This window comes from Bombyx mori, chromosome 28 (assembly GCF_030269925.1).
Source record: "Bombyx mori chromosome 28, ASM3026992v2".
NCBI classification, from domain to species: domain Eukaryota; kingdom Metazoa; phylum Arthropoda; class Insecta; order Lepidoptera; family Bombycidae; genus Bombyx; species Bombyx mori.
In genome coordinates, this window is record NC_085134.1 from 7,087,201 (window position 1) to 7,113,709 (window position 26,509).

At 36.8% G+C, this 26,509-nt stretch overlaps 1 protein-coding gene across 1 annotated transcript in view; it reads left to right on the forward strand.

Annotated features, from left to right (window-relative positions):
* Positions 1-26,509, forward strand: part of LOC101740043 (cell adhesion molecule Dscam2) — a 197,110-nt gene that overhangs the window by 69,573 nt on the left and 101,028 nt on the right. The window contains exons 5-6 of the mRNA XM_021353633.3: positions 13,422-13,467; positions 25,320-25,345. Of these exons, the coding sequence (XP_021209308.1) occupies positions 13,422-13,467; positions 25,320-25,345 (72 nt within the window). The remainder of the gene's footprint in view (positions 1-13,421; positions 13,468-25,319; positions 25,346-26,509) is intronic.

Sequence of the window (26,509 nt, forward strand, 5' to 3'; positions counted from 1 at the left end):
ATTTATAAAAAAACACCATATTAAAAAAATAAAACAGGTTTTTCTTAAAAAATTACAAATATAAAACTTATGATATTGGAGCCCCGCTTCGGGTAAAGGCCTATAAAAAAAACAAGTGAATATGCATTATTAAAGATAAACTACTGATGATATCAATGAAAACGTAAGCTTTTAGATTTAAAAAAAAGAATAGTCAAAATTGGTATACCAAAAAAAAGTTTTGAGGTAAGAACACACAGTAAAAACGAGTAATTGAGAAACACCTCCTTTTCTAAGTAGGGTATAAATGAAAAGTTACTCCTGACAAATTCTAATACGGCTATGTATTACATGGGCATTGCGATGTTGGAATGTTAATTACTTCAGAAATTTTCCTGTGTGAGCTTTTCGAGGATAAGGAGGGCTTTCAATTTTATAAGCTCAACACGCCAGCTTATGTACGTTGTACTTAATTTGTTTATGGAACAATAAACTAAAATTGATTCCTCTGATCGTTACTTTCAATGAGTCTGTGGGTATTTAAATTTAGGTATTATTAGATTATTATTTTTTATATAGATTAGTTTATATTATTTTAGTTTTAGTAGTTTAGTTTATTATTTTATAGATTAGACTAGCTGACCCGGCAAACATTGTTTTGCCTTAAATAAGATTTCTAGGGAATTTCTAGTGTAGAAAAAAAAACTTACTTATTGTAAGTGGGTAAGGATGTGGTAAATGAGTGAAAGAGGTATGTAGTGCTGTGAACGATGAGGGAATATATAATAAAAATAAGAAAACCTCATTCAACCACATAATACCACATTATAACAAAAAAAAAGTCCTAATAAAAAAAATATGTTAGGGGTGGACAACCCTATAAACTTAGGGGTATGAAAAATAGATAGTAGCCGATTCTCAGGCTTACTGAATATGCATAAAAAATTTCATGAGAATCGGTCAAGCGGTTTCGGAGGAGTATGGGAACGAACATTGTGACACGAGAATTTTATATATTAGATTAGCTTATAGATTAATATTACAGGCAGCGGCAGAATAGCAGCGATAGTTTTGGCTATCACAAAGCTGAGCCGCGGCCTTTTTATCTCCACTGTCAGTATAATTAATATATTGTAATATGGTTTAGATAGAATTAGATATTTATGTCATATTAATTGAAAAGTTATTTTTACTGTGGAGTAAATAAATGCAATTATTATTCTTATTAGATTTTTTAACCCAAGAACCTGTCGTTCTACCATCCAAAGCTCCCTTCAATTCTCACCGAGAAATGACTTGGAAGGGACTGAAAAAGCTTATTGTTATTGTCACAATATAAAAACATTGGTATTACGACTACAGTGGCTCAGCTGTGTTCCTGCGATAAATAAATAAATTATTTATTCAAAAGCATCCTATTTATACAACACGTAAGCTCTAAGGCATGTATAAGTTCAGTTTCTCTGCGAACAAACTGTCACAAGACACTCGCAGCTTTCCGCAAATCCTCAACTCGACAAAGTATCTTGGAACACGGAAAATTACAACTCTCTCACCTAACAGTAAACTTTTGTGTACACGAGCGAAGTTAGCTAGAGCGTTTGACAAAAGATGTCTTATCAAAAACTCTTGTTTACAAGGAGTGTTGCCATTACGCGAGTCGAAAGCATCGCAAAGAAAATTCGGTTAAACTTTGTAATCTCCTACGCAGCGTGAATTAGGTGAAAGTTAAATCATCACGAATTTCGACAATCAAAAGTATTTTTCTTTGTTTAATTTGACTTGTTTTAGTGGCTCGAAATTTTTCGTAATTACTGACTGAAAGGCGTATTAGCTCGTATGAAGAGGTTAAAACCGATCTAGATTCTTTGGCAAGTCTGAATCTATGAAGGGACTTCAGTTGTCTGTGTACTGTGTACCGTATTAAGAGCACTGTGAGGAATTCGTGTAATAAAAATTAAACCCGCAAAATTATAATTTGCGTAATCACTGTTGGTACGACCTCTTGGGAGTCCGCACGGGTAGGTACCAACGCCCTGCCTATTTTTGTCGTGAAGCAGTAATTCGGTTTGAAGGGTGGGGCAGCCGTTATAACTATACTGGGACCTTAGAACTTATATCTCAAGGTGGATGGCGCATTTGCGTTGTTGATGTCTATGGGCTCCAGTGACCAGTTAACACCAAGTGGGCTGTGAGATCGTCCACCCATCTAAGCAATAAAAAAGTAAATTCTCTCCCGTATCTTTTTTTAAAGTCCATCCTAGTGTTTTTAGGATTTATAGAATCATGGACATTTCTATAAATTAGAATAGTTTACGTATGAAAATACATGTTATTTTGTCATTGTACATAATATCTTCGTATAAGCAAGCAGGTAGCGACATAATCTACCCCTGAGATAAGTTTGTACATGGTTTACTAAATATTAACACAATATATATTGAGAAATGCATCTGTAGGAATCTGTTTTGGAACTTATTACTTCCTATTTATCAGGAAGGATACAAACAGTAGATGTGAAAGGTAATAGATCTTCAGGCACCTTGTTGAAAATGGGTGTACCTCAGGGTTCCATTTTGGGTCCTTTTTTATTTCTAATATATATAAACGATTTACCTAGTTTTATTGAGTCCCGACACGAGGTCGTATTATTCGCAGATGATACATCTTTATTATTTAAAATTAAACGACAATTACAAGTCTATGACGAAGTGAATGATGCGATTTCGTGTGTGGTTCATTGGTTCCGTATCAATAACCTATTATTGAATAGTAAGAAAACTAAATGTATTAAATTTACTTTAAAATGTATTAAACCATCTTTAAATGTGAGACAAGTGGAGAGTGATGTAATTGTTTCTGAGGAATCATTGGAGCTTGTTGAGTCAACCGTATTTCTTGGTATAACAGTGGACTCTAAACTGCAATGGGGACCTCATATTCATAAATTGGCGAGTAAGCTCAGCTCTGCAGCATACGCAGTAAAAAAAATTCGAATGTTAACAAACGCGGACACGGCTCGTTTAGTTTACTTTAGTTACTTCCACAGTGTCATGTCCTATGGCATTTTGCTATGGGGCAATGCGGCCGATGTAGAAATGATATTTATTCTGCAGAAAAGAGCTATACGTGCTATTTATAACATGCACTCAAGGGAATCCCTGAGGGAAAAATTTAAAGAAATTAAAGTTCTCACTATGCCATCCCAGTACATTTTTGAAAATTTGATGTATGTTCGTAAACATATTGAGGAGTTTCCTAAACAGTCGGACATACATAATAGAAATACTAGGAACAAACACAAGCTTGTTGTGCCGATGAGTAGGTTACATAAGATACGAAATTCATTCGGGTGTTTGTCTGTGCGCCTGTACAACAAAATCCCACAAGATGTTCAGAACCTACATATACATAGGTTTAAGAAAACTATTAAAGAACATCTGTGCAATAAAGCTTATTATAAAGTCAATGATTATCTAGAAGATTGCACAAAGTGGGAATGAGCTGCACGCTCCAGGCATTTCAATATTGTAGTAATTGTTACGTTATATTACTCATTGTAAAAAATTCATATTTAAAAAAAAATCTAATATTAAAAAATAAATAAATAATAATTTCATATGTAAAAAAAAAAAGACATTCCCGCTGAGTTTCTTGCCAATTCTTCTCAGGACGGAGGCTAGTTCTTGTGAATTGGCGGTAGTTTTTTTGACGTTCAACAAGTATGTACTTTCATTTATGTTGAATAAAAATTTTTGATTTGATTTGATTTGATTTGTATAATATAAGATTAACAATTTTTCCAACATAAAATAAAACAGTTACGGCGCGGGTAGTCAGAATAGTATACAAGATATTTGATAGAATCCTGAATCTCGCTTACGATATTTTCAAGATAAACTTGCATATATACAAGCTCCGGAGAACATTCGGACCGTCGTTCTACCGAGCTTGGTGGAAGAACTTACCTCCGTCCTTAAAACTCCACACAGTCATACAGATTAATGAAATAAAGTTTAAGTCCTTGCTTTTTTCCTTTTAATAGCTTTTCTTTCGTCTTCTAATTTCATCAACTTCTTCCTTATTAGGCCATGGATGTTTCGAGAAAGATCTCTTTCAGTAATGTAAGCACGAAGGACACATCTGGGAATCACAGACATGGCATTGAGCCGCGGCACGACACGAGAACCCTCTCATCGTGGCCGCCGGTAACTACATTCCCGATCCTGCGGACAGAATGGAAAGCCGTCGACGTCGCCCAAAACACGTCATCTCGGATCCTCCCGATCCACTAACGGTGCTTTTAGGTACTTCAAGCACCGGTCACGGTTCTCGTCGAACCCGTCGCTTGCGACGAAGGGCTCGACGAGTAAATTAACTCCCAGACACAGCCCACTGAGTTTCTAGCCGGATCTTCTCAGTGGGTCGCGTTTCCGATCCGGTGGTAGATTCTGCGAAGCACGGCTCTTGCTAGGGTTCGTGTTAGCAACGTCATCAGGTTTGAGCCCCGTGAGCTCACCTACAAACGTTAGGGTTACGCTGAAATAGCCTCTCAAGGCTCTCAGCTTAGGTAGGAAAAAAAAAAAAAAATGAGCCGCAAAGGCTAAGCATATGTAAATCCTCCCTACGCCGAATCGCGTTAATATTTGCCCTAATTTAAAATTTAACGTTTTCCATTCGTGAAAATCTAAACAAAACAATACTTATGAATTATTCATTTGCTTTCAATCACATTTGTTTATTTACTGCCGAATAAACTTATATGTTATTCATTGTATGTAAAAGTACTTTTCGCGTGTGGTACAAGGAGAGAATACAAAAACTTAAATAAATATTATTGCGGATTAAAAGTGAAATATTTGTTAAAATGATAACAATCGTGTTAAGAAAGCAAACTTTTTCAAGATTTATTTCCACTAGGATCTTATACCTTACTAGCTAACCGCGCTCGCTTCGCTTTTTTTTTATTGCCTAGATGTGTGGACGAGCTCACAGCCCACCTGGTGTTAAGTGGTTACTGGAAACCATAGACATCTACAACGTAAATGCGCCACACACCTTGAGATAGAAGTTCTAAGGTCTCAGTATAGTTACAACGGATGCCCCACCCTTCAAACCGAAATGCATTACTGCTTCACGGCAGAAATAAGCGGGGCGGTGGTACCTACCCGTGCGGACTCACAAGAGGTCCTACCACCAGTAATTACGCAAATTATAATTTTGCGGGTTTTGATTTTTATTACACGATGTTATTCCTTCACCGTGGAAGTCAATCGTGAACATTTGTTGAGTACCCGCCTGCGGGATTCGAACACCGTTGCATCGCTACGAATGCACCGGACGTATTATCCTTTAGGCCACGACGACTTCAAAAACTTCGACTTCGCTTCGGAAACTGTAGTTTATTATTGATTTCTCTACTATTTAATGGATGTTATTATACATATAAACCTTCCTTTTCAATCACTCTATCTATAAAAAAAACCGCATCAAAATCCGTTGCGTAGTTTTAAAGATTTAAGCATACATACGGATATAGGGGCAGAGAAAGCGACCTTGTTTTATACTATGTAGTCAAATACGATTTTCAAACAATTAAAATCAAACTTAAGGAACAAATCAAACAGTACAAACTAGAAAGGACTTACAAATGGCACGGAGATAAAAAAAAAAAAAATGTCCATAAAGTTTAATGTGCACTAAAATCACAATCTTCCATCGTGCCGTAAAAATAATGGCGCATAAATTCATGATCATAAATTGCACTTCTATTATACTTCCTTGTTGTTTGACAGTAGTGGTAGAATCCGTATAGTTCTCGTCTAAAATATTGTTACGACAGTAAGAGTAACGCCATCTATCGCCGAATAGTCGAACGAATATGGAAGGATCCAGAATGCTCGTGGCTTACAACGCCATCTATTGTCAGATAGCGGGAATTACGACTAGAGAAGTGTGGAATATTCTCGATGATTCTAGGGATGAGGTATCGGCTATAAAAGCGTTGCAGAGATGGCACGCAGTCAGTCAGTAATCGGAACTACTCGAAGCGAAACAGCGAACGGATCACCTGAAACGAAGCGGAACAAGCGAATTGAGTGTTTTAAAGTGTTAGTGAAGTGTTTTAAGTGTTCTAAGTGTTGAATACAGTTTTTTAGTTGTACTTTGGTGAAATTTTATTTATCCCGAACCCCAGCGCGTAACAATATTACAGACATATAGTAATTATAGAGTAAAACTTATACATATTTTTAATGAAAAATATATAATAATATAACTAGAACACGTATGAATATATTATGCCGCTTACTTTTCTTAAAGGAAGATTAAAATTATATTAATTAGAAAAGGCGCATTAATAAACACATATTTATTTTGTTTCCAGTAGTAAAAACTTTATAGAATGTATTATATTATAGACAAAAAATAACTGTACTAATTGTTGTATTAAGAAAAAATATGCAAAGATTTTGAGCGTCAAAGAACAAATGTAGCAAATACTATAAGCTATAATAAATAACAATGAAAGGACGCTAGATATCGTGGCCTAAAGGATAAGACGCCGGGAGCACTCGCTTCCTGCTTTGTGGGTGTACCGGGATTCAAATACCCCAGACCACTATTAATACAAACAACAACTAATTTTTATATTAATAAAATACGTAATTATCGCCTGTTTACGAATAAATTTCGCGATGAAGAGATAAAACATTGCAATTAAACCCGCACTGAATTTCCTTAATTGCCTTGCCGTGTCTGTTAAGGCGTAATCTGAGCCTTGTTAGGTGGGTACCTTATGCAGTAATAACGCCTTCTGGTTTGAAGGATGGGTCAGCCGTTATAAAATGCAGTTGAGATTTCGATCTGATTTCCCAAGGTGACTGGCAGAACACAATCAATAATAAGTGGACCGTTCACCTAATTATGCATTAAAATAAATCTTCTGCCATATTTTCCTACCTAATTTCCCTATTTCGACTTTAGTAATAAGATTTTGTTGAGCGATAAGTAATATTTTGTGAGACAGATTCTGATACGACTGGGACTTTGAGTGGATTCGATTGTGACGTGCTCCGTCTACCGCCTCAAATAAGTAGGTGAAAGCACCTAACTATACTTGAGACCTTAGAACTTATATCTCAAGGTGGGTGGCGCATTTGCGTTGTAGATGTCTATGGGCTCTACTAATAACTTAACACCAGCTGGGCTGTGAGCTCGTCCACCCATCAAAGCAATAAAAATAAATAAAAGAAAACACACAAATTTCATTCATGACTCAAAAGAAATAGCCACTAGAGACAATAAGTTTAAGAGTCAATGTTTCTTATTTCTCAGTTTTTTCGTCTATATCTATACTAATATTATAAAGAGGAAAGATTTGTTTGTTTGTTTCGAATAGGCTCCGAAACTACTGGCAGGATTTGAAAAAATCTTTTTCCATTAGAAGCCGACATTGTCCCTGATGAACATAGGCTACTTTTTAAAAAAAAAAATTATTTTATTTTTTTGGTTTCATGTGTGTTTTAATGTTTCCGAAGCGAAGCGAGGGCGGGTCGCTAGTTTAGTTATAATCCAAATGATACAAACAGTGACTTCTAATCGAAAACCAATTCCAGATGTGGACAGCTTCCTCTCACGTCTTGTTCCGAAAGCTCTTACATAATTCAGGAGAACGTATGCCTTCTAATGTATTAGAGAGGTGCTTGCTTAATATTTATGCTTTATCTACCAATCTACTAATGAATTTTAGTGCTTGAATAATTGTGTGTGTGTGTATGTGTATGTGTGGTGGAACGCATGATTTATTCATTAGTCTTTCTAGAGTATTGCGTTCATACAATCTCTGTCTGTTGTGTTTTTGTTTTATTATTGCAAGTGTGTTGCTTTTATTTCGTACGTTCATCACACATTTCCTCATTTTTAATCATACGAAAGTTTTAGTTGCGGATTCTGAAGCCGTCATTTAAGGCTTTTTACTGGTGGCAGGACCTCTTGTGAGTCCGCGCGGGTGGGCACCACCACCCTGCCTATTTCTGCCGTGAAGCAGTAATGCTTTTCGGTCTGAAGGGCAGGGCAGCCGTTTTAGCTATACTGAGATCTTAGAACTTATATCTCAAGGTGGGTGACGCATTAACGTTGTAGATGTCTATGGGCTCCAGTAACCACTTAAAACCAGGTGGGCTGTGAGCTCGTTTACCCTTCTAAGCAATAAAAAAAAAGGCTTTAAGATTTTCGAATGTATGTCTAGGACTTTTGAATTTGAATGAAATTAGTTTTTAGTCTGTTTTATTTAAGTTTAAGTTCACACTTTTGTATGCTGTATAGTAAGTTACGAGTTTGCTTGTCATATTATATTATATATTAAAGTCCACGTATAGATGAGTAGTATACAGGTGTTAGATAAATTCCTTTTTTAATTTTTAAATGAAGTTTTTGTGTTGCATAAGTTCAATCCCTAGTATCTCATCTGGCCATGGGTTGTTGTTTTTCTAATTCTTTTGAGAGAGAGAGAGAGAGAGAGAGAGAGTATTCTTTATTGTACACCAAAAACCAAATAAACTTGCGATACATGAAACACAAAAAAGTACAATTGGCGGTCTTATCGCTAAGAGCGATCTCTTCCAGACAACCATCAGGTGGACAAGAGTTCATTTGGAAACGAACTACGCGCGGTGTATGTGTATACATATACACATATATACACACATATATATCTCCGGAAATATACATACAATTAATACACAAAGTATTATAATATAATAATTATTATTAAAAATTAAAAAAATAATTAAATTTTGCTTCATTACATTTAAATAAGAATAAGCAATTTACATATAAAGCTTTTGCTTACAGGTTCATTTTCGATTATGTTTTTTTTAAGTCCGTTGTGTAATTTTTTACAATTATTATTGCTCTTGTCTTTTCCGGAATCTTTTTTGGATTTTCGGACTTACCTTCTTGCTTTCTTTTACCGGTTCATTCTTAAGCCTTCTGATGTTTTAGAAACTAATATTATGTCATCAGTGAAGACAAGCGAAACACTGTCTATATTAATCCCAAGATACTTTCAATTGAGGCTATTAGAATATCTATATATTAATACGTCAAGCAAAAACTTTGTATCCCTTTTTACGAAAATTGCGCGGACGGAGGAGTATGAAATTTTCCACACTTATAGAGAATATAGAGAAGTAGTGCACAATGCTAAATTTTTCTTAAATAATGCATAAAAGATACATTAAATCAATAAAGAAAACATTACACACACTACATACCATGTATTTGACGCATACACGCATGCATACTATTTATTGTCAAACTTTTGTTCCTGACGTCTGTTAAATATTGTTCGTCTTTGTTAATATTTTTTATAATGTAGTCTTGGCGAAATTTGTGATTATAGAAGTATAAAATACAATCATAATAGTGTACAAACTTACAATTCCAATTAATTATAGTCGAATTTCGACTACTGCGGGACCTCTAGTTTTTTTTAAAACCGCACCAAATAGTCTTGGAAATAGCAGTCATCTTATCTAAAGACCCTTCCTACTCAGAATAGATCGTCTTTTCTTGAGTACACAAGAAAAGCGAATCACTAAACGAAGCGAAACATTACGTAACATTATATTATTATCTAAGACGTTAATAGTTTAGTTTTGTTTGTTAGTACGGATTTACGGACCATCTGCTCCAAACTTATAGCCCGTAAATAAATACCACAATTCCACTAAGTCATGTTGAGTCATGAGCTTGTAGTTGAATTATTTTCATTGACGTAATCTATATATTAATACGTGAAGGAAAAACTTTGTATCCCTTTTTACGAAAATTGCGCGGACGGAGGAGTACGAAATTTCCCACACTTATAGATAATATAGAGAAGAAGTGCACAAAGCTAATATTTTTTTTAAATAATGCATAAAAGATACATTAAATCAATAAAGAAAACATTACACACACTACATACCGTGTATTTGACGCACACACGCATGCATACTATTTGTTGTCAAACTTTTGCTCTTGACGTCTGTGGTCAAATTGAGAATAGATAAAATATTTTTTGTCTGTATTAATATTTTTTTTTTAGAGTAGCCTTGGTGAAATTTGTGATTATAGAAGTATAAAATACAATTATAATGGTGTACAAACTTACAATTTCAATTAATTATAGTCGAATTTCGACTACTGCGGGACCTCCAGTTCACTTAGTTTGCTTACTAGCTTTAATATACATCAGAATGTATTACTGAGATGACGTAACACGGCTACCCTTGTCATATTTTTTTTTGTTTCATGACATTCAATTTTGCTGCGTAGCTTATACGACGTCTACGGAGCTGCTACGTCGGTGCTACGAAAGGTCTACGGTGGTTTTGTTATGCATTATTTTGAAATGAATTAATAAAATATTATTATTTTAATGTAGTTGATGAGCAGATGAAATGACTACTCAATTGGCATCAAACTATTTAGGGAAACCATTGTTCTAAGTTTTGACCATTCCGGAATTAAGATTAGTAGCCTATCCAAGCAATAAAAAAAACGTGTGCAATTCACACCAGGCAGAAGTGAAACCTTCAAAAATTTTGGCTTCAAGATAATGAGACGAATGTGAAATTTCGGTAAGAGGATAATTGTAGGTTTTAGTAATGATCATAATGATACAAAGTTTGATAATTATTTTACATGTTATTCGTATATATTACATAGATTTATTTAGAAGAGCACATAGAGAACCACGAATATAAGAAACACGGTATGATGCTTCCTATCTCATTTTCTCCCACGTTAACTCTTATGAATTTATGTTTCTCTCTCTTTTTACTGTCGCTTTTTCGTTTCATCGACTTTCGAATCACAACGATGCCAAAGAAGTTATCACTTTAAAAAAGAAAAGAGTCTCAGGCGGTTACACCTGGTTTCTGCAGATACCTTTACAGTTCCAACTAGGTTAACAGTTTATTCCAATTTTCGATCTTTTTTCAATTTTTTTTTATTGCTTAGATGGGTGGATGAGCTCACAGCCCACCGGGTGTTAAGTGGTTACTGGAGCCCATAGACATCTACAACGTAAATGCGCCACCCACCTTGAGATATAAGTTTTAAGGTCTCAATATAGTTACAACGGCTACCCCACCCTTCAAATCCAAACGCATTACTGCTTCACGGCAGAAATAGGCGGGGTCTCTATAAGCCGCGTAAGAGGAAAAATGAGGTTGTTTTCGCAATCAGTGGAACTGTGATCAATCGCGTCGACCCACATCGCGCTCGAGAAAGCCGGACTTATCTTGTCGATATTACGTTGATATCATGTTACATTACCGCTTCCCGTATAAATATAGTGCCATGTAATTCCGTTGCTGACACTTACGGCTGGCTTGCTCCGATTTACGGGTTATCAAAGCTTGTTTTATCCTTGTTTATATTCCAACCTAATTGCTCTCAGATTAATTTCTGTCTTATCGGTCGGCGTTTTTTTACCGGTTAAAGGAGCCCATAGACATCTAGAACGTAAATGCCGCCACTCACCTTGAGATATGAGTTCTAAGGTCTACTGCCTTCCATAGGCTATGATAATGATGAAGAGAATGGCATCAGTAGCGGTGACGTCATCATTTTAAAAACATCATGGAACCAACCTCTCCGTTATGGGATAGTAAAATAAATAAATCTCAATAGACCGTAACGTTATTAGACAACTTACAATAATAGTACTAATTTTAACTGATTACATTTTATAGCTTGACTTCCTAAGTCCCGCTCGGTTTGCCTGACTTTGATCCAATCGCTACCAAACCAGAATTGTGCAATCTGAACATATCCTGAAAATGTCATTGACATCGATCCAACCCCATTGGAGTCTATGAGCATTACACTTACATACGAAATATCGTTTTTATTTATATATTTTTTTATTTAAAGCATAGAAACAGCTTGTTAACAAACCAAATAAAAGGCTGACGATTTCATATTAACATCGGATAATAAATCAAAGTTTTTTGTAAAACAAAGAAAAGTAAAAAACTTCACATTAGGACGAAGAAAGGCAATTTTTCGTCCATAACAAATACAGCACTTGAAAGGCATCTAAACGAAAATCTATATTACACTTATTTCTTCGAAGCAGTCTACTAAAAACATTCGTGAATAAACAACCAATTTTCCTCCCAAACAAAATAATTCGTCCGTATCGGCACAACAAGAGAAGAATCCCCGACAACAATCCTTGATTTCGCAAATCCACTGCGCGCGTGGATCGAATACACAAAAACGTGTATTTTTCTTATAATTACGGCTAAAAACGTCGGGATATGATCGTACCCTTGTCAGGGCCGACTGTGCTAGACACAGCCTCCCTTATCCCGTGTCGGAGACTGGCCAATTATGCCCAGATCTTGAGATACGAGATTGAAAATTTTCAACAATGATAAATGTTATAATTTAATTTAAAGCTCATTTTGTATCGACATGTGTATAAGCTTGCTGTGTGTACGGCCCCTTTGGTATTTCTTGGTCATTGGAGCACATAACACCTAGATTCTTGATACTATTTCTAGCCCGATTCAGGTTCTACCGTTGATGGTGCTGTGAGCAAATATGTATGTAAAACAATAAAGATTTATTGATTGATTTATTTATTTTTAATTTATTTATTTTTAATTTATTTCTTTATTTATTTTTAATTTATTTCTTTATTTATTTTTAATTTATTTATTTATTTATTTCTAATTTATTTATTTATTTTTAATTTATTTATTTATTTTTAATTAATTTATTTATTTTTAATTAATTTATTTATTTATTTGTTTATTTATTTAATTACTTGTTTTTTTTTTTTTTTTGAGAATCGAACAGTATAAAAAGAAAACGCATAATAATATATTAAAACATTGTTGAAACAAAAACCAAACAAGTATCCACCCTCAAAATCCCTATACTTAAGTAGAAAGTGAATAGAAAAAAAAAGAAGGGAAAATTACAAATTTAGGTCCACCACAGGTAGGATAGTAAATATATGTAGGCGCGCGCGGCAGGGATGGCTAAGCGGTAGTTTCCGTCATCACTCGTATTGAAACTCAACACACACAACTTTCACAATGACAGGGTAAACCGACAGTTTCGTTCCACATACCGACAGACCGACTGACTGACTGACTGACTGACTGTCAGAGACTCACTGACTGAGACGGACGGACCGTCTGATACGGACTGAATGACTGTCTGACACGGAATGCCACGACTCTGTCCACGTACCGCCATTTTATACTGTGGCGTTACGGAGTCTACCCTACATTTTGTGATATTTATCAAAACAACATTTCATCATTTAAAATAATAGTCAAAACAACGTCTTAATATTACTAAAAGTCGTTAACCACGACATATATATCTTTTCAATAATCTAAAAACGTAATTTAATTAATAAATTCTGTTCACAGGTACCCACATGGAAATCCTAAATGAAAATTCGTGGAAAATCAATTTGTAAGTATAAAATTGATTACGTTTGAACAAGAGTCAATCATATAAATAGGATTTCGTCCAAATTAATTTACTGCCAAAACCTTTAAACGTTTTTGTTACTAGATGTTGCTTTTTTTTATTGCTTAGATGGGTGGACGAGCTCACAGCCCACCTGGTGTTAAGCGGTTACTGGAGTCCATAGACATTTACTACGCAAATGCGCCACCCACCTTGAGATATAAGTTCTAAGGTCTCAGTATAGTTACAACGGCTGCCCCACCCTTCAAGCCGAAACACATTACTGCTTCACGGCAGAAATAGGCGGGGTGCTGGTACCTACCCGTGCGGACTCACAAGAGGTCCTACCACCACTAAACAAAATCCACTTGGTACCGTCATAGCCATCTGTGTTAGTCTTAAACAATTGTCACTATTTGATTTTGTAAGGAATAAACTAATCTGGCCACCCTACCAAGTTGCTAAAGCAAAAAATACTCCAATACGAGCAGAGTATTTAGATAAGGGACATGCAAATTTTTAATGAGCTCTTTTTTCTATTTCTCTAGATGAAGACTCTAGAAGGCTCACGGCCACCTAGTGTTAAGTGGTTATCGGAGGCTATGGAATTCGCAACGGGAATACTTCTATTTTATTTTATTTTTATTGCTTAGATGTGTGGACGAGCACACAGCCCACCTGGTGTTAAGTGATTACTGGAGCCCATAGACATCTACAACGGAAATGCCACAACCCCCCTTGAGATATAAGTTCTAAGGTCTCAGTATAGTTACAACGGCTGCCCCACCCATCAAACCGAAACGCATTACTACTTCACGGCAGAAATAAGCAGGGCGGTGGTACCTACCCGTGCGGACTCACAAGAGGTCCTACCACCAGTAATTACACAAATTATAATTTTAATACTGCTATCCATTGCCGTAAATCTATATCCTATGAAATGGAGGGGTGCTATGGCTGGAAAATTATTGTTTTTATTCTACCTAATCGGACCTACAATACACCATATCAGTGAAACTGGCCATTGTGAATGATTATTCTTGATACATTTCAACTAACAGAAAATTATTTCCAAGTATTAAATTTATTTTATATACACTTGATTATCCGTGTGTGTATAACTTAGAGCGATTTCCGCACGCAATGCTTTTTTCATGTAATTTTTCATCCTTATCAACGGTTGCCGACATCCCGGGAAGAATTCCGCAATTGGCCGTTGGATGACAGTTTGTATCTGATCATAAGCTATCTCTACCATGTGAATTTATATAACTATATGCGTGTGTGTGTGTGTGTGTGTGAGTATTTTTTTTTTTTTTAAATTCTTTTGGATTCGTATTTTGACAGCTTAGGTACTCTTTAAGAATAGTTTTCACTAAGAGCCGCCGATACGATAAAAAAAATCGACTTCATATTTATATTTGAATATTATTTTTATTGCTAAGATGAGTGAATAAACTCACAGCCCACCTATTGTTTAGTGCTTACCGGAGTCCGTAGACATCTGCAACGTAAATACCGTCAACCATCTTGAGTCGTGAGTTCTAAGGTCTAATTACAACGACTGCCCCGCCCCTCAAACCGAAACGCATTACTGTTTCACGGCAGAAATAGGCAGGGCGGTGGAACCTACCCGTGCGGATTCACTAGAGGTCCTACCACCAATAATTACGCAAATTATAATTTTGCGGGGTTGATTTTTATTACACGATGTTATTACACGATATAAAATTGGTACCCGCCTGCGTGATTCAAACACCGTTGCATCGCTAGATAAGATTGCACCGGACGTTTTTTAGTTTAGGCCAGGTCGACTGCACAGATAATAACCAATACCAATGCTCTCTTTGATTGAATCTTAATGTTCGGAGCTATCATTGTTTACAATCAAATCAAATCAAATCAAATCAAATCAAAAAATTTTTATTCAACATAAATGAAAGTACATACTTGTTGAACGTCAAAAGAACTACCGCCAATTCACAAGAACTAGCCTCCGTCCTGAGAAGAATTGGCAAGAAACTCAGCGGGCATGTTTTTTTTTTTTTTTTTATAAATTGTAATTTTTTTTTTTTTTAATATTACATTATTTTTTTTAAATATGAGTTTTTTACAATGAGTATTATAACGTAACAATTACTACAATATTGAAATGCCCGGAGCGAGCAACTCATTCCCACTTTGTGCAATCTTCTAGATAATCATTGACTTTATAGTAAGCTTTATTGCACAAATGTTCTTTAACAGTTTTCTTAAACCTATGTATATGTAGGTTCTGAACATCTTGTGGGATTTTGTTGTACAGGCGCACAGACAAACACCCGAATGAATTTCGTATCTTATGTAACCTACTCATCGGCACAACAAGCTTGTGTTTGTTCCTAGTATTTCTATTATGTATGTCCGACTGTTTAGGAAACTCCTCAATATGTTTACGAACATACATCAAATTTTCAAAAATGTACTGGGACGGCATAGTGAGAACTTTAATTTCTTTAAATTTCTCCCTCAGGGATTCCCTTGAGTGCATGTTATAAATAGCGCGTATAGCTCTTTTCTGCAGAATAAATATCGTTTCTACATCGGCCGCATTGCCCCATAGCAAAATGCCATAGGACATGACACTGTGGAAGTAACTAAAGTAAACTAAACGAGCCGTGTCCGCGTTTGTTAACATTCTAATTTTTTTTACTGCGTATGCTGCAGAGCTGAGCTTACTCGCCAATTTATGAATATGAGGTCCCCATTGCAGTTTGGAGTCCACTGTTATACCAAGAAATACGGTTGACTCAACAAGCTCCAATGATTCCTCAGAAACAATTACATCACTATCCACTTGTCTCACATTTAAAGATGGTTTAATACATTTTAAAGTAAATTTAATACATTTAGTTTTCTTACTATTCAATAATAGGTTATTGATACGGAACCAATGAACCACACACGAAATCGCATCATTCACTTCGTCATAGACTTGTAATTGTCGTTTAATTTTAAATAATAAAGATGTATCATCTGCGAATAATACGACCTCGTGTCGGGATTCAATAAAACTAGGTAAATCGTTTATATATATTAGAAATAAAAAAGGACCCAAAATGGAACCCTGAGGTACACCCATTTTCAACAAGGTACCTGAAGATCTATTACCTTTCACATCTACTGTTTGTATCCGTCCTGATAAATAGGAAGTAATAAGTTCCAATGCACCATCCCTAATACCATAGGGATGTAGTTTCCTCACCAATGTTTCATGTTCAACACAGTCAAATGCTTTGGATAAGTCACAGAAAATTCCAAGACAATCATGTGATTCCTCCCAAGATTTAAAAATATTTTTGACTAGATAAGCACCTGCATCAGTTGTAGAGCGACCCCTGGTAAACCCGAATTGTTTATTATGAAGCAGGTTATTTGAATTAAAATGTTCTAAAAGTTGTGTCAAAATTATTTTTTCAAAGATTTTACTCAACGTAGGGAGTACTGAAATAGGTCTATAGTTAGAGGGGTCATCAGTACTACCAGATTTAAAAAGAGGAATCACTTTACTATGTTTCATTAAGTCAGGAAATACACCACACCTAATACAATCATTAAAAATACTAGCAAGATGAGGAGCAATAATGTCTATTACAGACTTCAAAACCTTTACTGATATTCCCCACAAGTCAGCTGTATTTTTTACATTAAGGCTATTAAAAGTTTTTATTATATTGCTTGAATTAATTTCCTTAAATTTAAAAATTTCATTACATTTGTTGACATATTTATGCAATAATATTTCAGCTGCTGTGGGGGATGAATTTAGAGAAGTGGTAGTTGAAACTGGAATGTCAGAGAAAAACTTTTCAAAAGCATTAGCCACATCTTTATGACTAGTTACCAATTTATCATCTATTTTTAATGAGAATTCTTGGTGGCTATTTCTGACTTTTCCACTTTCTCTACCAATGATGTTCCAAGTCATCTTTATCTTGTCAGGGGCATTTTTTATTAAATCACTTAAATGTAAAGATTTTGCCGCTAAACAAACTTTTCTAAATACTTTTGAATAGTTCCTGACATATTGATGAAATGTTTCATCATTATTATAGGCTTTTTCAGAGTACAGATCATATAACTTTTTTCTACTTTTGTACACTCCGGTGGTGGCCCACTCGCTGAACACTGTTTTGTTTTTTAATGTTACAGTTTTAGGAATAAATACATCAGCAAAGACCAAATTAATTCTCTCAAACATATTCTGGTATGACAAATTTGGGTTATGGTTATAAATAATTTCTGAATGTTCTTGCTTAATATTATTTCTAAACTTCTCAATTCGTTTTTTATTAATAGGAACAATCACAAGAGTATTTTTATCTATAGAATTGATATTAGATTCAAAAGACACAAATTGTCCACTATGATCTGATGTTAACTGATTAATAATTTTTTTGTTAATCGGTGTTACATTTGTAAATATGTTATCTAAACATGTTGCCGATGTGGTCGTTGTCCTAGTAGGCTCTAAAAATAAGTTTGGGAGGTTATATGACTTTAACAGTGTTCTGAATCTAATAGTGGTATTTGTGTTTTCTAAAAGATTAATATTAAAATCACCACATACAAAAATTTGTTTATTAGAAACAGAAAGCTTCAGCAATACATTTTCCAAAATATTTTCAAAAGAATCATATAACGCATCAGGAGGTCTGTAGACGCAGACAACAATGAGGTGCTCAAGCTCAACACAGGAAATTTCAATAATTCTCTCAACAGAGAGGGCCACTACATCCTTTCGTTCCTTACATTTCAAACATTTACTAACGAGAATCAGTGAGCCACCGCGAATAGCGTTCTCTCTGCAGAAGGAACTTGACAACTGGTGATCATTAAAATTAAACAATAATTCATAATTTCTAAACCAGTGCTCAGTAACACAGAATATATTAATATTATGCATATTTAAAAACATTTCAATTTCTAGCTCTTTACCCATCATCCCTTGTAAATTTTGATGCACCAAATTGAATATGTTAATAATTGAAACGTTAACGTCTTTTGTTGGGTATAATCTAGTTGTGTTAATTGGTTTGTAATTGCAAGAGTGTGACTCTTTTGTCTTATTAATTAATTTAAATTGGAAGCAGATTCCAAAGTCTTAAAACATCTCATATTTTTTTTTTCCTGCTCAATAGAAGCAGGTATTTTTTTAGCTAAATTTATAGCTAGGATATTGTGTATAAAATACTGTAGCGATGTTGCTACTTGTCTAAAATTTTTATTACTTAATTTAAATAAGTAATTTTTTGATGTCCTTAAATTTCTAAAATTTATTATATTATTTATGTCTATTAATTTATGTCTATTATATTATTTATGTCTATTATATAATGCCTTCAGTCAATCAGATGGCATACATCTCCCCGAATATCGTCAATTACTTTCTGTTAACGATTCAACAAATTAAAGAGCGGACGGTTAGCGTGGTATGGACATGTGATGCGTAGAGAGAAGATGCATGTGACTAGGAGATGTATAGAAATGGTAGTGCAAGGTAGAGGGTGAAGAGGTCGACCGAAGAAGACTTGGATGGAGTGTGTGACGAAATGAGAGAGAGAGGAGTGAAAAATTGACTGTGCCGACTCCACCTAGTGTGATAAGGTGGAGAAAGAAGAAGAAGAACGATTACTCTAGCCAAGGTGGGCTCTAATATTAAATGTCACTTAAATATATGAATACAAAAACACTTATATTAATAATCAAACTAAAAATAATTTTAAATTCAAAACAATAGCGTTGCTGTCTTATTTTTAGGTAAAGCAAAAATGTATCTTAAGTAGAATTACTCGTCGTATATCGTATACATAATGTATGTGCGGTTGCCACTATAAACACAGTTCGTGTGATACTCTCGCGAAGGGACCCCTACCATTGGTCTGATTGAAAGAAACCGCGATTCAGAAAACCCACTATGTTTTCCGATCTCAGTCAATGACTGTGGTGTTTTTATGCAGCTTATATATACTTTTTTACTATTTTTGTTATTAGGGCTCATGCACTAATTACTCGGTCTACAAAGGTCAGGTCTTCAAAATAACTTTTGCAGATTTCGCTGCGGCTTGCTTTTTTTTTTTTTTTTTTCCTACCTAAGCTGAGAGCCTTGAGAGGCTATATCAGCGTAACCCTAACTTTAGTAGGTGAGCTCACGGGGCTCAAACCTGATTACGTTGCTAACACAAACCCTAGCAAGAGCCGTGCTTCGCAGAATCTACCACCGGATCGGAAACGCGACCCACTGAGAAGATCCGGTGAGAAACTCAGTGGGCTGTGTCTGAGAGTTAATTTACTCGTCCAGCCCTTCGTCGCAAGCGACGGGTTCGACGAGAACGGTGACCGGTGCTTGAAGTACCTAAAAGCACCGTTAGTGGATCGGGAGGATCCGAGATGACGTGTGCGGCTTGCACTAATTATCCAAACTATCGAAACATATTGATTCGTTGGAAGATGCCCCACAAACCATTTTACATTGGTAGTACACACAGATCCATAATTTGGCAATAACTAACGTAATTTGTTATAATTTGAATAGAGTACGGCTCGGTCACCGTCCTCAACTGACAAGAAAACTAATAAACTCATAGACACAGGCCACTGACTTTTGTCGCCGGATCTTCTCAGTGGGTCGCGATCTCGATCCGCTGGTAGATTCACCGAAGCACTGCTCTTGCTAGAGCTACTATTAGCAAATTCTCTCATGTTATATAGTCTATAGCCTTTCTCGATAAATTAACTTATAACCTTCCGCAATAAATGGGCTATCTAACACTGAAACATTTTTTCAAATCGGACCAGTAGTCCCTTAGATTAGCGCGTTCAAACAAACCAAACTCTTCAACTTTATAATATTAGTATAGATTGGTGTATCATCAATGAACGACTCACTAGAAACGCGAACTGATAGTAAGGGACAAGCACTCAGCATTATTGCGTACATGTATGCAGATGTGTCAAGATGTTGATGCTTACTTTGTACATTCTCGCTTACACTCGAAGCCGGGACTAGACGTTACAAATGAGACAATACTTAAACATCCCCTTTACTTGTTTATTTAATATAAAGACACGGTCGATGTGTGAGGTGCGATGAATTATTCACAAAATACTGGTTTCGTGACTCCGCACAATCACCCTGCCTATTTCTGCCGTGAAGCAATAATGCGTTTCGGTTTGAAGGGTGGGGCAGTCGTTGCAACTATACTGAGACCTTAAAACTCTTATCTCAAGATGGGTGGCGACATCAGGTGGGCTGTGAGCTCGTCCATCCATCTAAATAATAAAAAAAAAATAAAAAAAACGCACGGGCCAAGTTAGGAAATCTTGACTTTTGTTAAGGTAATCATTTGTGGCTGAGCCGTAAGCGGACATGATGATTTGCATGCGGACTCAGCTTACGCCTTAACACAAGCAACTACGATATGACGATAGATAAATACCGGGCATAATACTTTCTGTTCGATAAATATTAAACGCTTTCAAAAAAAAAAAAATAACAATTCACTCCTAGATTGATACAATAATAAAAAAATGTAGCATACAATGTTGAACCAGCTTTCATAGTGTGAAATACAGAAAGCTCAATACTTAGTGCATGCATTAAAAGCTCTACGCTAACAAAGACTAATGACTAAGTTTAGTACACCGCTGCGTTTGGTTGAAAATAATTTAATACCAAAATTTGCTTGTGTTTTGAATATGCTAGAGCCAATTACTTTGGTAAATTTCGAATTTACCGTTGAGATAACTTATGACTAGGCGTTGGTCCTAATCATCATATAATCCGTTGGGTCGCGTTATCTTAAGGGGGCGCGGGACGGGCCTTTTTTTTTATTGCTTATATGGGTAGACGAGCTCATAGCCCACCTGGTGTTAAGTGGTTACTGGAGCCTATAGACATCTACAACGAAAATGCGCCACTCACCTTGAGATATCAGTTCTAAGGTCTCAGTATAGTTACAACGGCTGCCCCACCCTTCAAACCGAAGCGCATTACCGCTTCACGGCAGAAATAGGCAGGATGGTGGTACCTACCAGCGCGGACACGCAAGAGGTCCTACCACCAGTAATTACGCAAATTACAGGGTTGCCCATAAGTCCTTTGAAAAGTAAAATTTGAATAAAACGAACAGGGCGCGCGTGAGCGGTGCAGGGGAAGCGGGGGGAGTAACTTCGGTTTCTGGGAATTTAGTCGCGATGGAGCGTTTTACCGGAGCGGACCGTGCGTTTTGTGTGCGCGAGTTTTATAAAAACGACAATTCGGCAACCGTTGCGCGGCGTAAATTTCGAGAACACAAAGGTTTACACAACTTTGACGACACTCCAACTCTTCAAACGATTAAGAACTGGGTTGCTAAGTTCGAGGAGACCGGTTCGACGTTAGATAAACCGCGGTTGGGTCGCCCAAGGACGTCACGTACGGAACAAAACATAGACACAGTAACACAGTCTATTCGCGAAAATCCGACACAGTCAACTCGTAAGCGCGCCAGAGCATTAAACGTATCCAGGACATCGTTACAACGGATTTTGAAGAAAGATTTACATATGCACCCTTACAAAATTCAGTTGGTTCAAGAATTAAAGGAAACTGACGGTATTCAAAGACAAAATTATGCGAGTGAAATGTTGAATCGGTTTACTTCCTTCAATAACATAATGTTCTCTGACGAGGCTCATTTCCATCTTAACGGGCATGTTAGTAAACAAAATTGCCGCTATTGGAGCCCCATCAATCCAAAACTTAAGCATCAGAAGCCCTTACATAGTCCGAAAGTGACTGTTTGGGCCGCTATGTCAGCCCATGGTATCCTAGGGCCTTACTTCTTTGAGGATGGCAGAGGGCGCGCAGTTACTGTTACGTCGGAGCGATATGTGGCTATGATCGAAGAGTTTTTCATACCAGAATTGCAAAACTTTTCAGGCTTTAATGCCAGGACGTGGTTTCAACAGGATGGGGCCACTTCTCACACCTCTAACACTGCTATGCCCGTTATCCGTCAACTTTTTCCTGGCAAAGTTATCTCTAAGAGAGGAGACATTTCCTGGCCTCCACGTAGTCCAGATCTGACCCCGATGGATTTTTTTTTGTGGGGCTACCTTAAGGCTAAAGTATACGACACAAACCCGCGGTCAATTGAGGCCCTAAAAGAAAACATCCGCAGAGAAATGACAAGCATTTCAGCAGTGACGTGCCGCGCAGTCATCGACAATTTTAGACGTCGTTTGCAAGAGTGCCGTGATCGCAACGGACTACATTTAGGAGATGTTATTTTCAAAAAATAATTCCCGTTTTTTAAGCTTTTTATGTAAATAAAAATTTCATTCATAATGTAATTAGTTTTATTTTAATAATTTTTTTTTCATATCAAAGGACTTATGGACGTATTGCTTTTTATTACACGATGTTATTGCTTTACCGTGGAAGTCAATCATGAACATTTGTCGAGTACGTATTTCATTAGACAAATTGGTACCCGCCTGAGATTCGAACATCGGTGGATCGCTCAACACGAATGCACCGGACGTCTTATACTTTAAGCCACGACGACTTCAGTAACCGTAAAGTAACTGAATAACCGCCACCATAAGTCGTTCAGAAGTCGTCGTGGCCTAAAGGATAAGACGTCCGGTGCATTCGTATATAGCGATGCACTGGTGTTCGAATCTCGCTGGCGGGTACCAATTTTTCTAATGAAATACGTACTCAACAAATGTTCACGATTGACTTCCACGGTGAAGGAATAACATCGTGCAATAAAAATCAAACCCGCAAAATTATAATTTGCGTAATTACTGGTGGTAGGACCTCTTGTGAGTCCGCACGGGTAGGTACCACCGCCCCGCCTATTTCTGCCGTGAAGCAGTAATGCGTTTCGGTTTGAAGGGTGGGGCAGCCGTTGTGACTATACTGAGACCTTAGAACTATATCTCAAGGTGTGTGGCGCATTTACGTTGTAGATGTCTATGGGCTCCAGTAACCACTTAACACCAGGTGGGCTGTGAGCTCGTCCACACATGTAAGCAATAAAAAAAAAAAAAAAAAAAAATACCCGTCACTGTGTTAGATTAATGAGAGATAGATGCTTATTATAACGGTGTCTTAGATAGAGGCACTAAATGCTGCTTGCAATCATAACCAGGACCGCGTTGAAGCTGGCCCATACTCTGCGTACCAAGGATGCGCACCGCTTGCATATGGTCGCATGAAAGCAATCCGTACGAGCCACTGCTAACATACCGTTTATGGGTGGGACGTTGGTGCTTCTTCTTTTCTTCATCTTTCTCACTTTTCTTCTTAATCTTCCTTTACGGTCTTCGGGGCGGCCGCTTATCATCATATAACATTGACAAGAGTTGACGTAATATAGAAGTCAACGAAGCCTAAGGGATGTGGCCGGTGTTCGAATCCCGCAGGCTGGTACCAATTTTTCAAATGCAATACGTACCTACTTGTGGCAGGACCTTTTGTGAGTCCGCACAGGTAGGTACCACCACCCTGCCTATTTCTGCCGTGAAGCAGTAATGCCTTTCGGTTTGAAGGGTTGCCGTTGTAACTATCCTTGAGACCTTAGAACTTATATCTCAAGGTGGGTGGCGCATTTACGTTGTAGATGTCTATGGGCTCCAGTGAACACCTAACAACAGGTGGGCTGTGAGCTTATCCACACATCTAAGCAATAAAAAAAAATACGTAGCTTGGTCACAAATGACAATCCCCTCCACAGTGTTTTCCGAGCGCTATGACATGTCCTTCTTCAAACGAGGCTTGCGGAGATTATTAAGTGGTAGGCAGCGGCTTGGCTCTACCCCTGGCATTGCTGACGTCCATTAGTGACGCTGATCACTTACCATCAGGTGGGCCGTATGCTCGTCTGCCTACGAAGGCAACAAACAAATAATAATGACATCGACGATGAAGGAATAATATCGTGCAATGAAAATCAAACCAGCATAAACTATAATTTTCGTAATTACTAATGGAAGTTGAAATAAATTTCAAGTATTGTTACATTTCATGGAAGGATCCATGGTTTTTAATTTTGGTGAGTTTCCGCATGAAATGTGGGAATTTTCAACGTAGTTACAAACTGTCAGCTGTGTAGTATATAATCTCAAGTGTAAATTGTCGGGGAAACTCACCGAGTCCCCATAGTAACACTAAAGAACTGATTAGAAAATCGAATAGAATAGATTTGAAGTCGTCGTGGCCTAAAGGATAAGACGTCCGGTGCATTCGTGTGTAGCGATGCACCGGTGTTCGAATCTCAGGCGGGTACCAATTTTTCTAATGAAATACGTACTCAACAAATGTTCACGATTGACTTCCACGGTGAAGGAATAACATCGTGTAATAAAAATGAAACCCGCAAAATTATAATTTGCGTAATCACTGGTGGTAGGACCTCTTGTGAGTCCGCGCGGGTGGGTACCACCGCCCTGCCTATTTCTGCCGTGAAGCAGTAATGCGTTTCGGCTTGAAGGGTGGGGTAGCCGTCGTAACTATACTGAGACCTTAGAACTTATATCTCAAGGTGGGTGGCGCATTTACGTTGTGGATGTCTATGAGCTCCAGTAAGAACTTAACACCAGGTGGGCTGTGAGCTCGTCCACCTATCTAAGCAATAAAAAAATAAAAAAATAAAATAGAAAAAAAGTAGATCGATTTATCTGCTCCTAACAATCAATACAAAATTAAAAGCTTAAAGTTTAAATCGCGTTTTAAGTTAAACTACGAAAGTCTAAATCTATTTTTTTTCAAGACTCACAATGTATTTATTTTATAATATGATAAATTTTTTTTTTTTATATTTCAGATCTGGAGACCACGACTTCAGTTTTGGTAAGTATTTCATAAAGTATCGAAATAGTTTTGGAAATTAATAATAAAAAAACTTTTGCCATCAAACATCATGAACATAAGCCCGGTTGCTATTATCATAATCATGAACCTTTGTTAATGAATTGTATTGGCAACTAATCTTATACCTTTAAACGAGCAATTCTTGTTTATTAATATATATATATAATCTGAATCTCGGAAACGGCTCCAACGATTTTCATAAATTTTAGTGTACAGGGGATTACGGGGCCGATAAATCGATCTAGTTACGATTTATTTTCAGAAAATGTAGTTTTATTCGTGTTTTCAATAATCAACTCTTCCCGACATCTATTGGCGATTAATAATACTATTTTTCTTAATTGAGGGCAACTAACCGCTTTAAAGACACAACAAGATGGCGTTATCAAAAAAAAAAAAAAACGAGCATTATGTATTACGTCTCAAGGTGAGTGGCGCATTTACGTTGTATATGTTCATGGGCTCCAGTAACCACTTAACACCAGGTGGGCTGTGTGCTCGTCCACCCACCTAAGCAATAAAAATAAAAAATAAATACAAAAAATGTGCATCCACATTGTTAAAATACACCACAGCCAGCACATATTATTATGTACATAAGTACACAAGTTATCTAGAATATTACATAGCAGTGATGCGAACTCAAAAACACGTTCGATGCTGTTACCAAATTACAGCATCGATTTGCGTGCAATTTATTTATGTGCACTCAAATAATTCACATCCGAATTGGCCGTATCAAAGCATTCATTTGCTATTGCATCAGCCGGCCGAGTCCAACGGACGTGACAAGAATGAAGCTATAATCCTTACAATGTATTTGCATGTGTCTTGTTGTAAGATATTTTTTTTATTGCTCCTGTAGGCAGACGAGCGTCCCATCCGGTATTAAGTGGTTACCGGAGCCCATAAACATCTACAACGTAAATGCCGACACCTACCTCGAGATATAAACTCTAATGTCTCAGTATAGTTACAAAGGCTGCCCCGCCCTTCAAGCCGAAACGCATTACCGCTTCACGGCAGAAATAGGCGGGGTGGTAGTACCTACCCGTGCGGACTTACAAGAGGTCCTACCACCAGTAATATAGGCACTTTATCCAGCCGTGAACATCTGTTCGCAGATGACGATGTACCACTGAT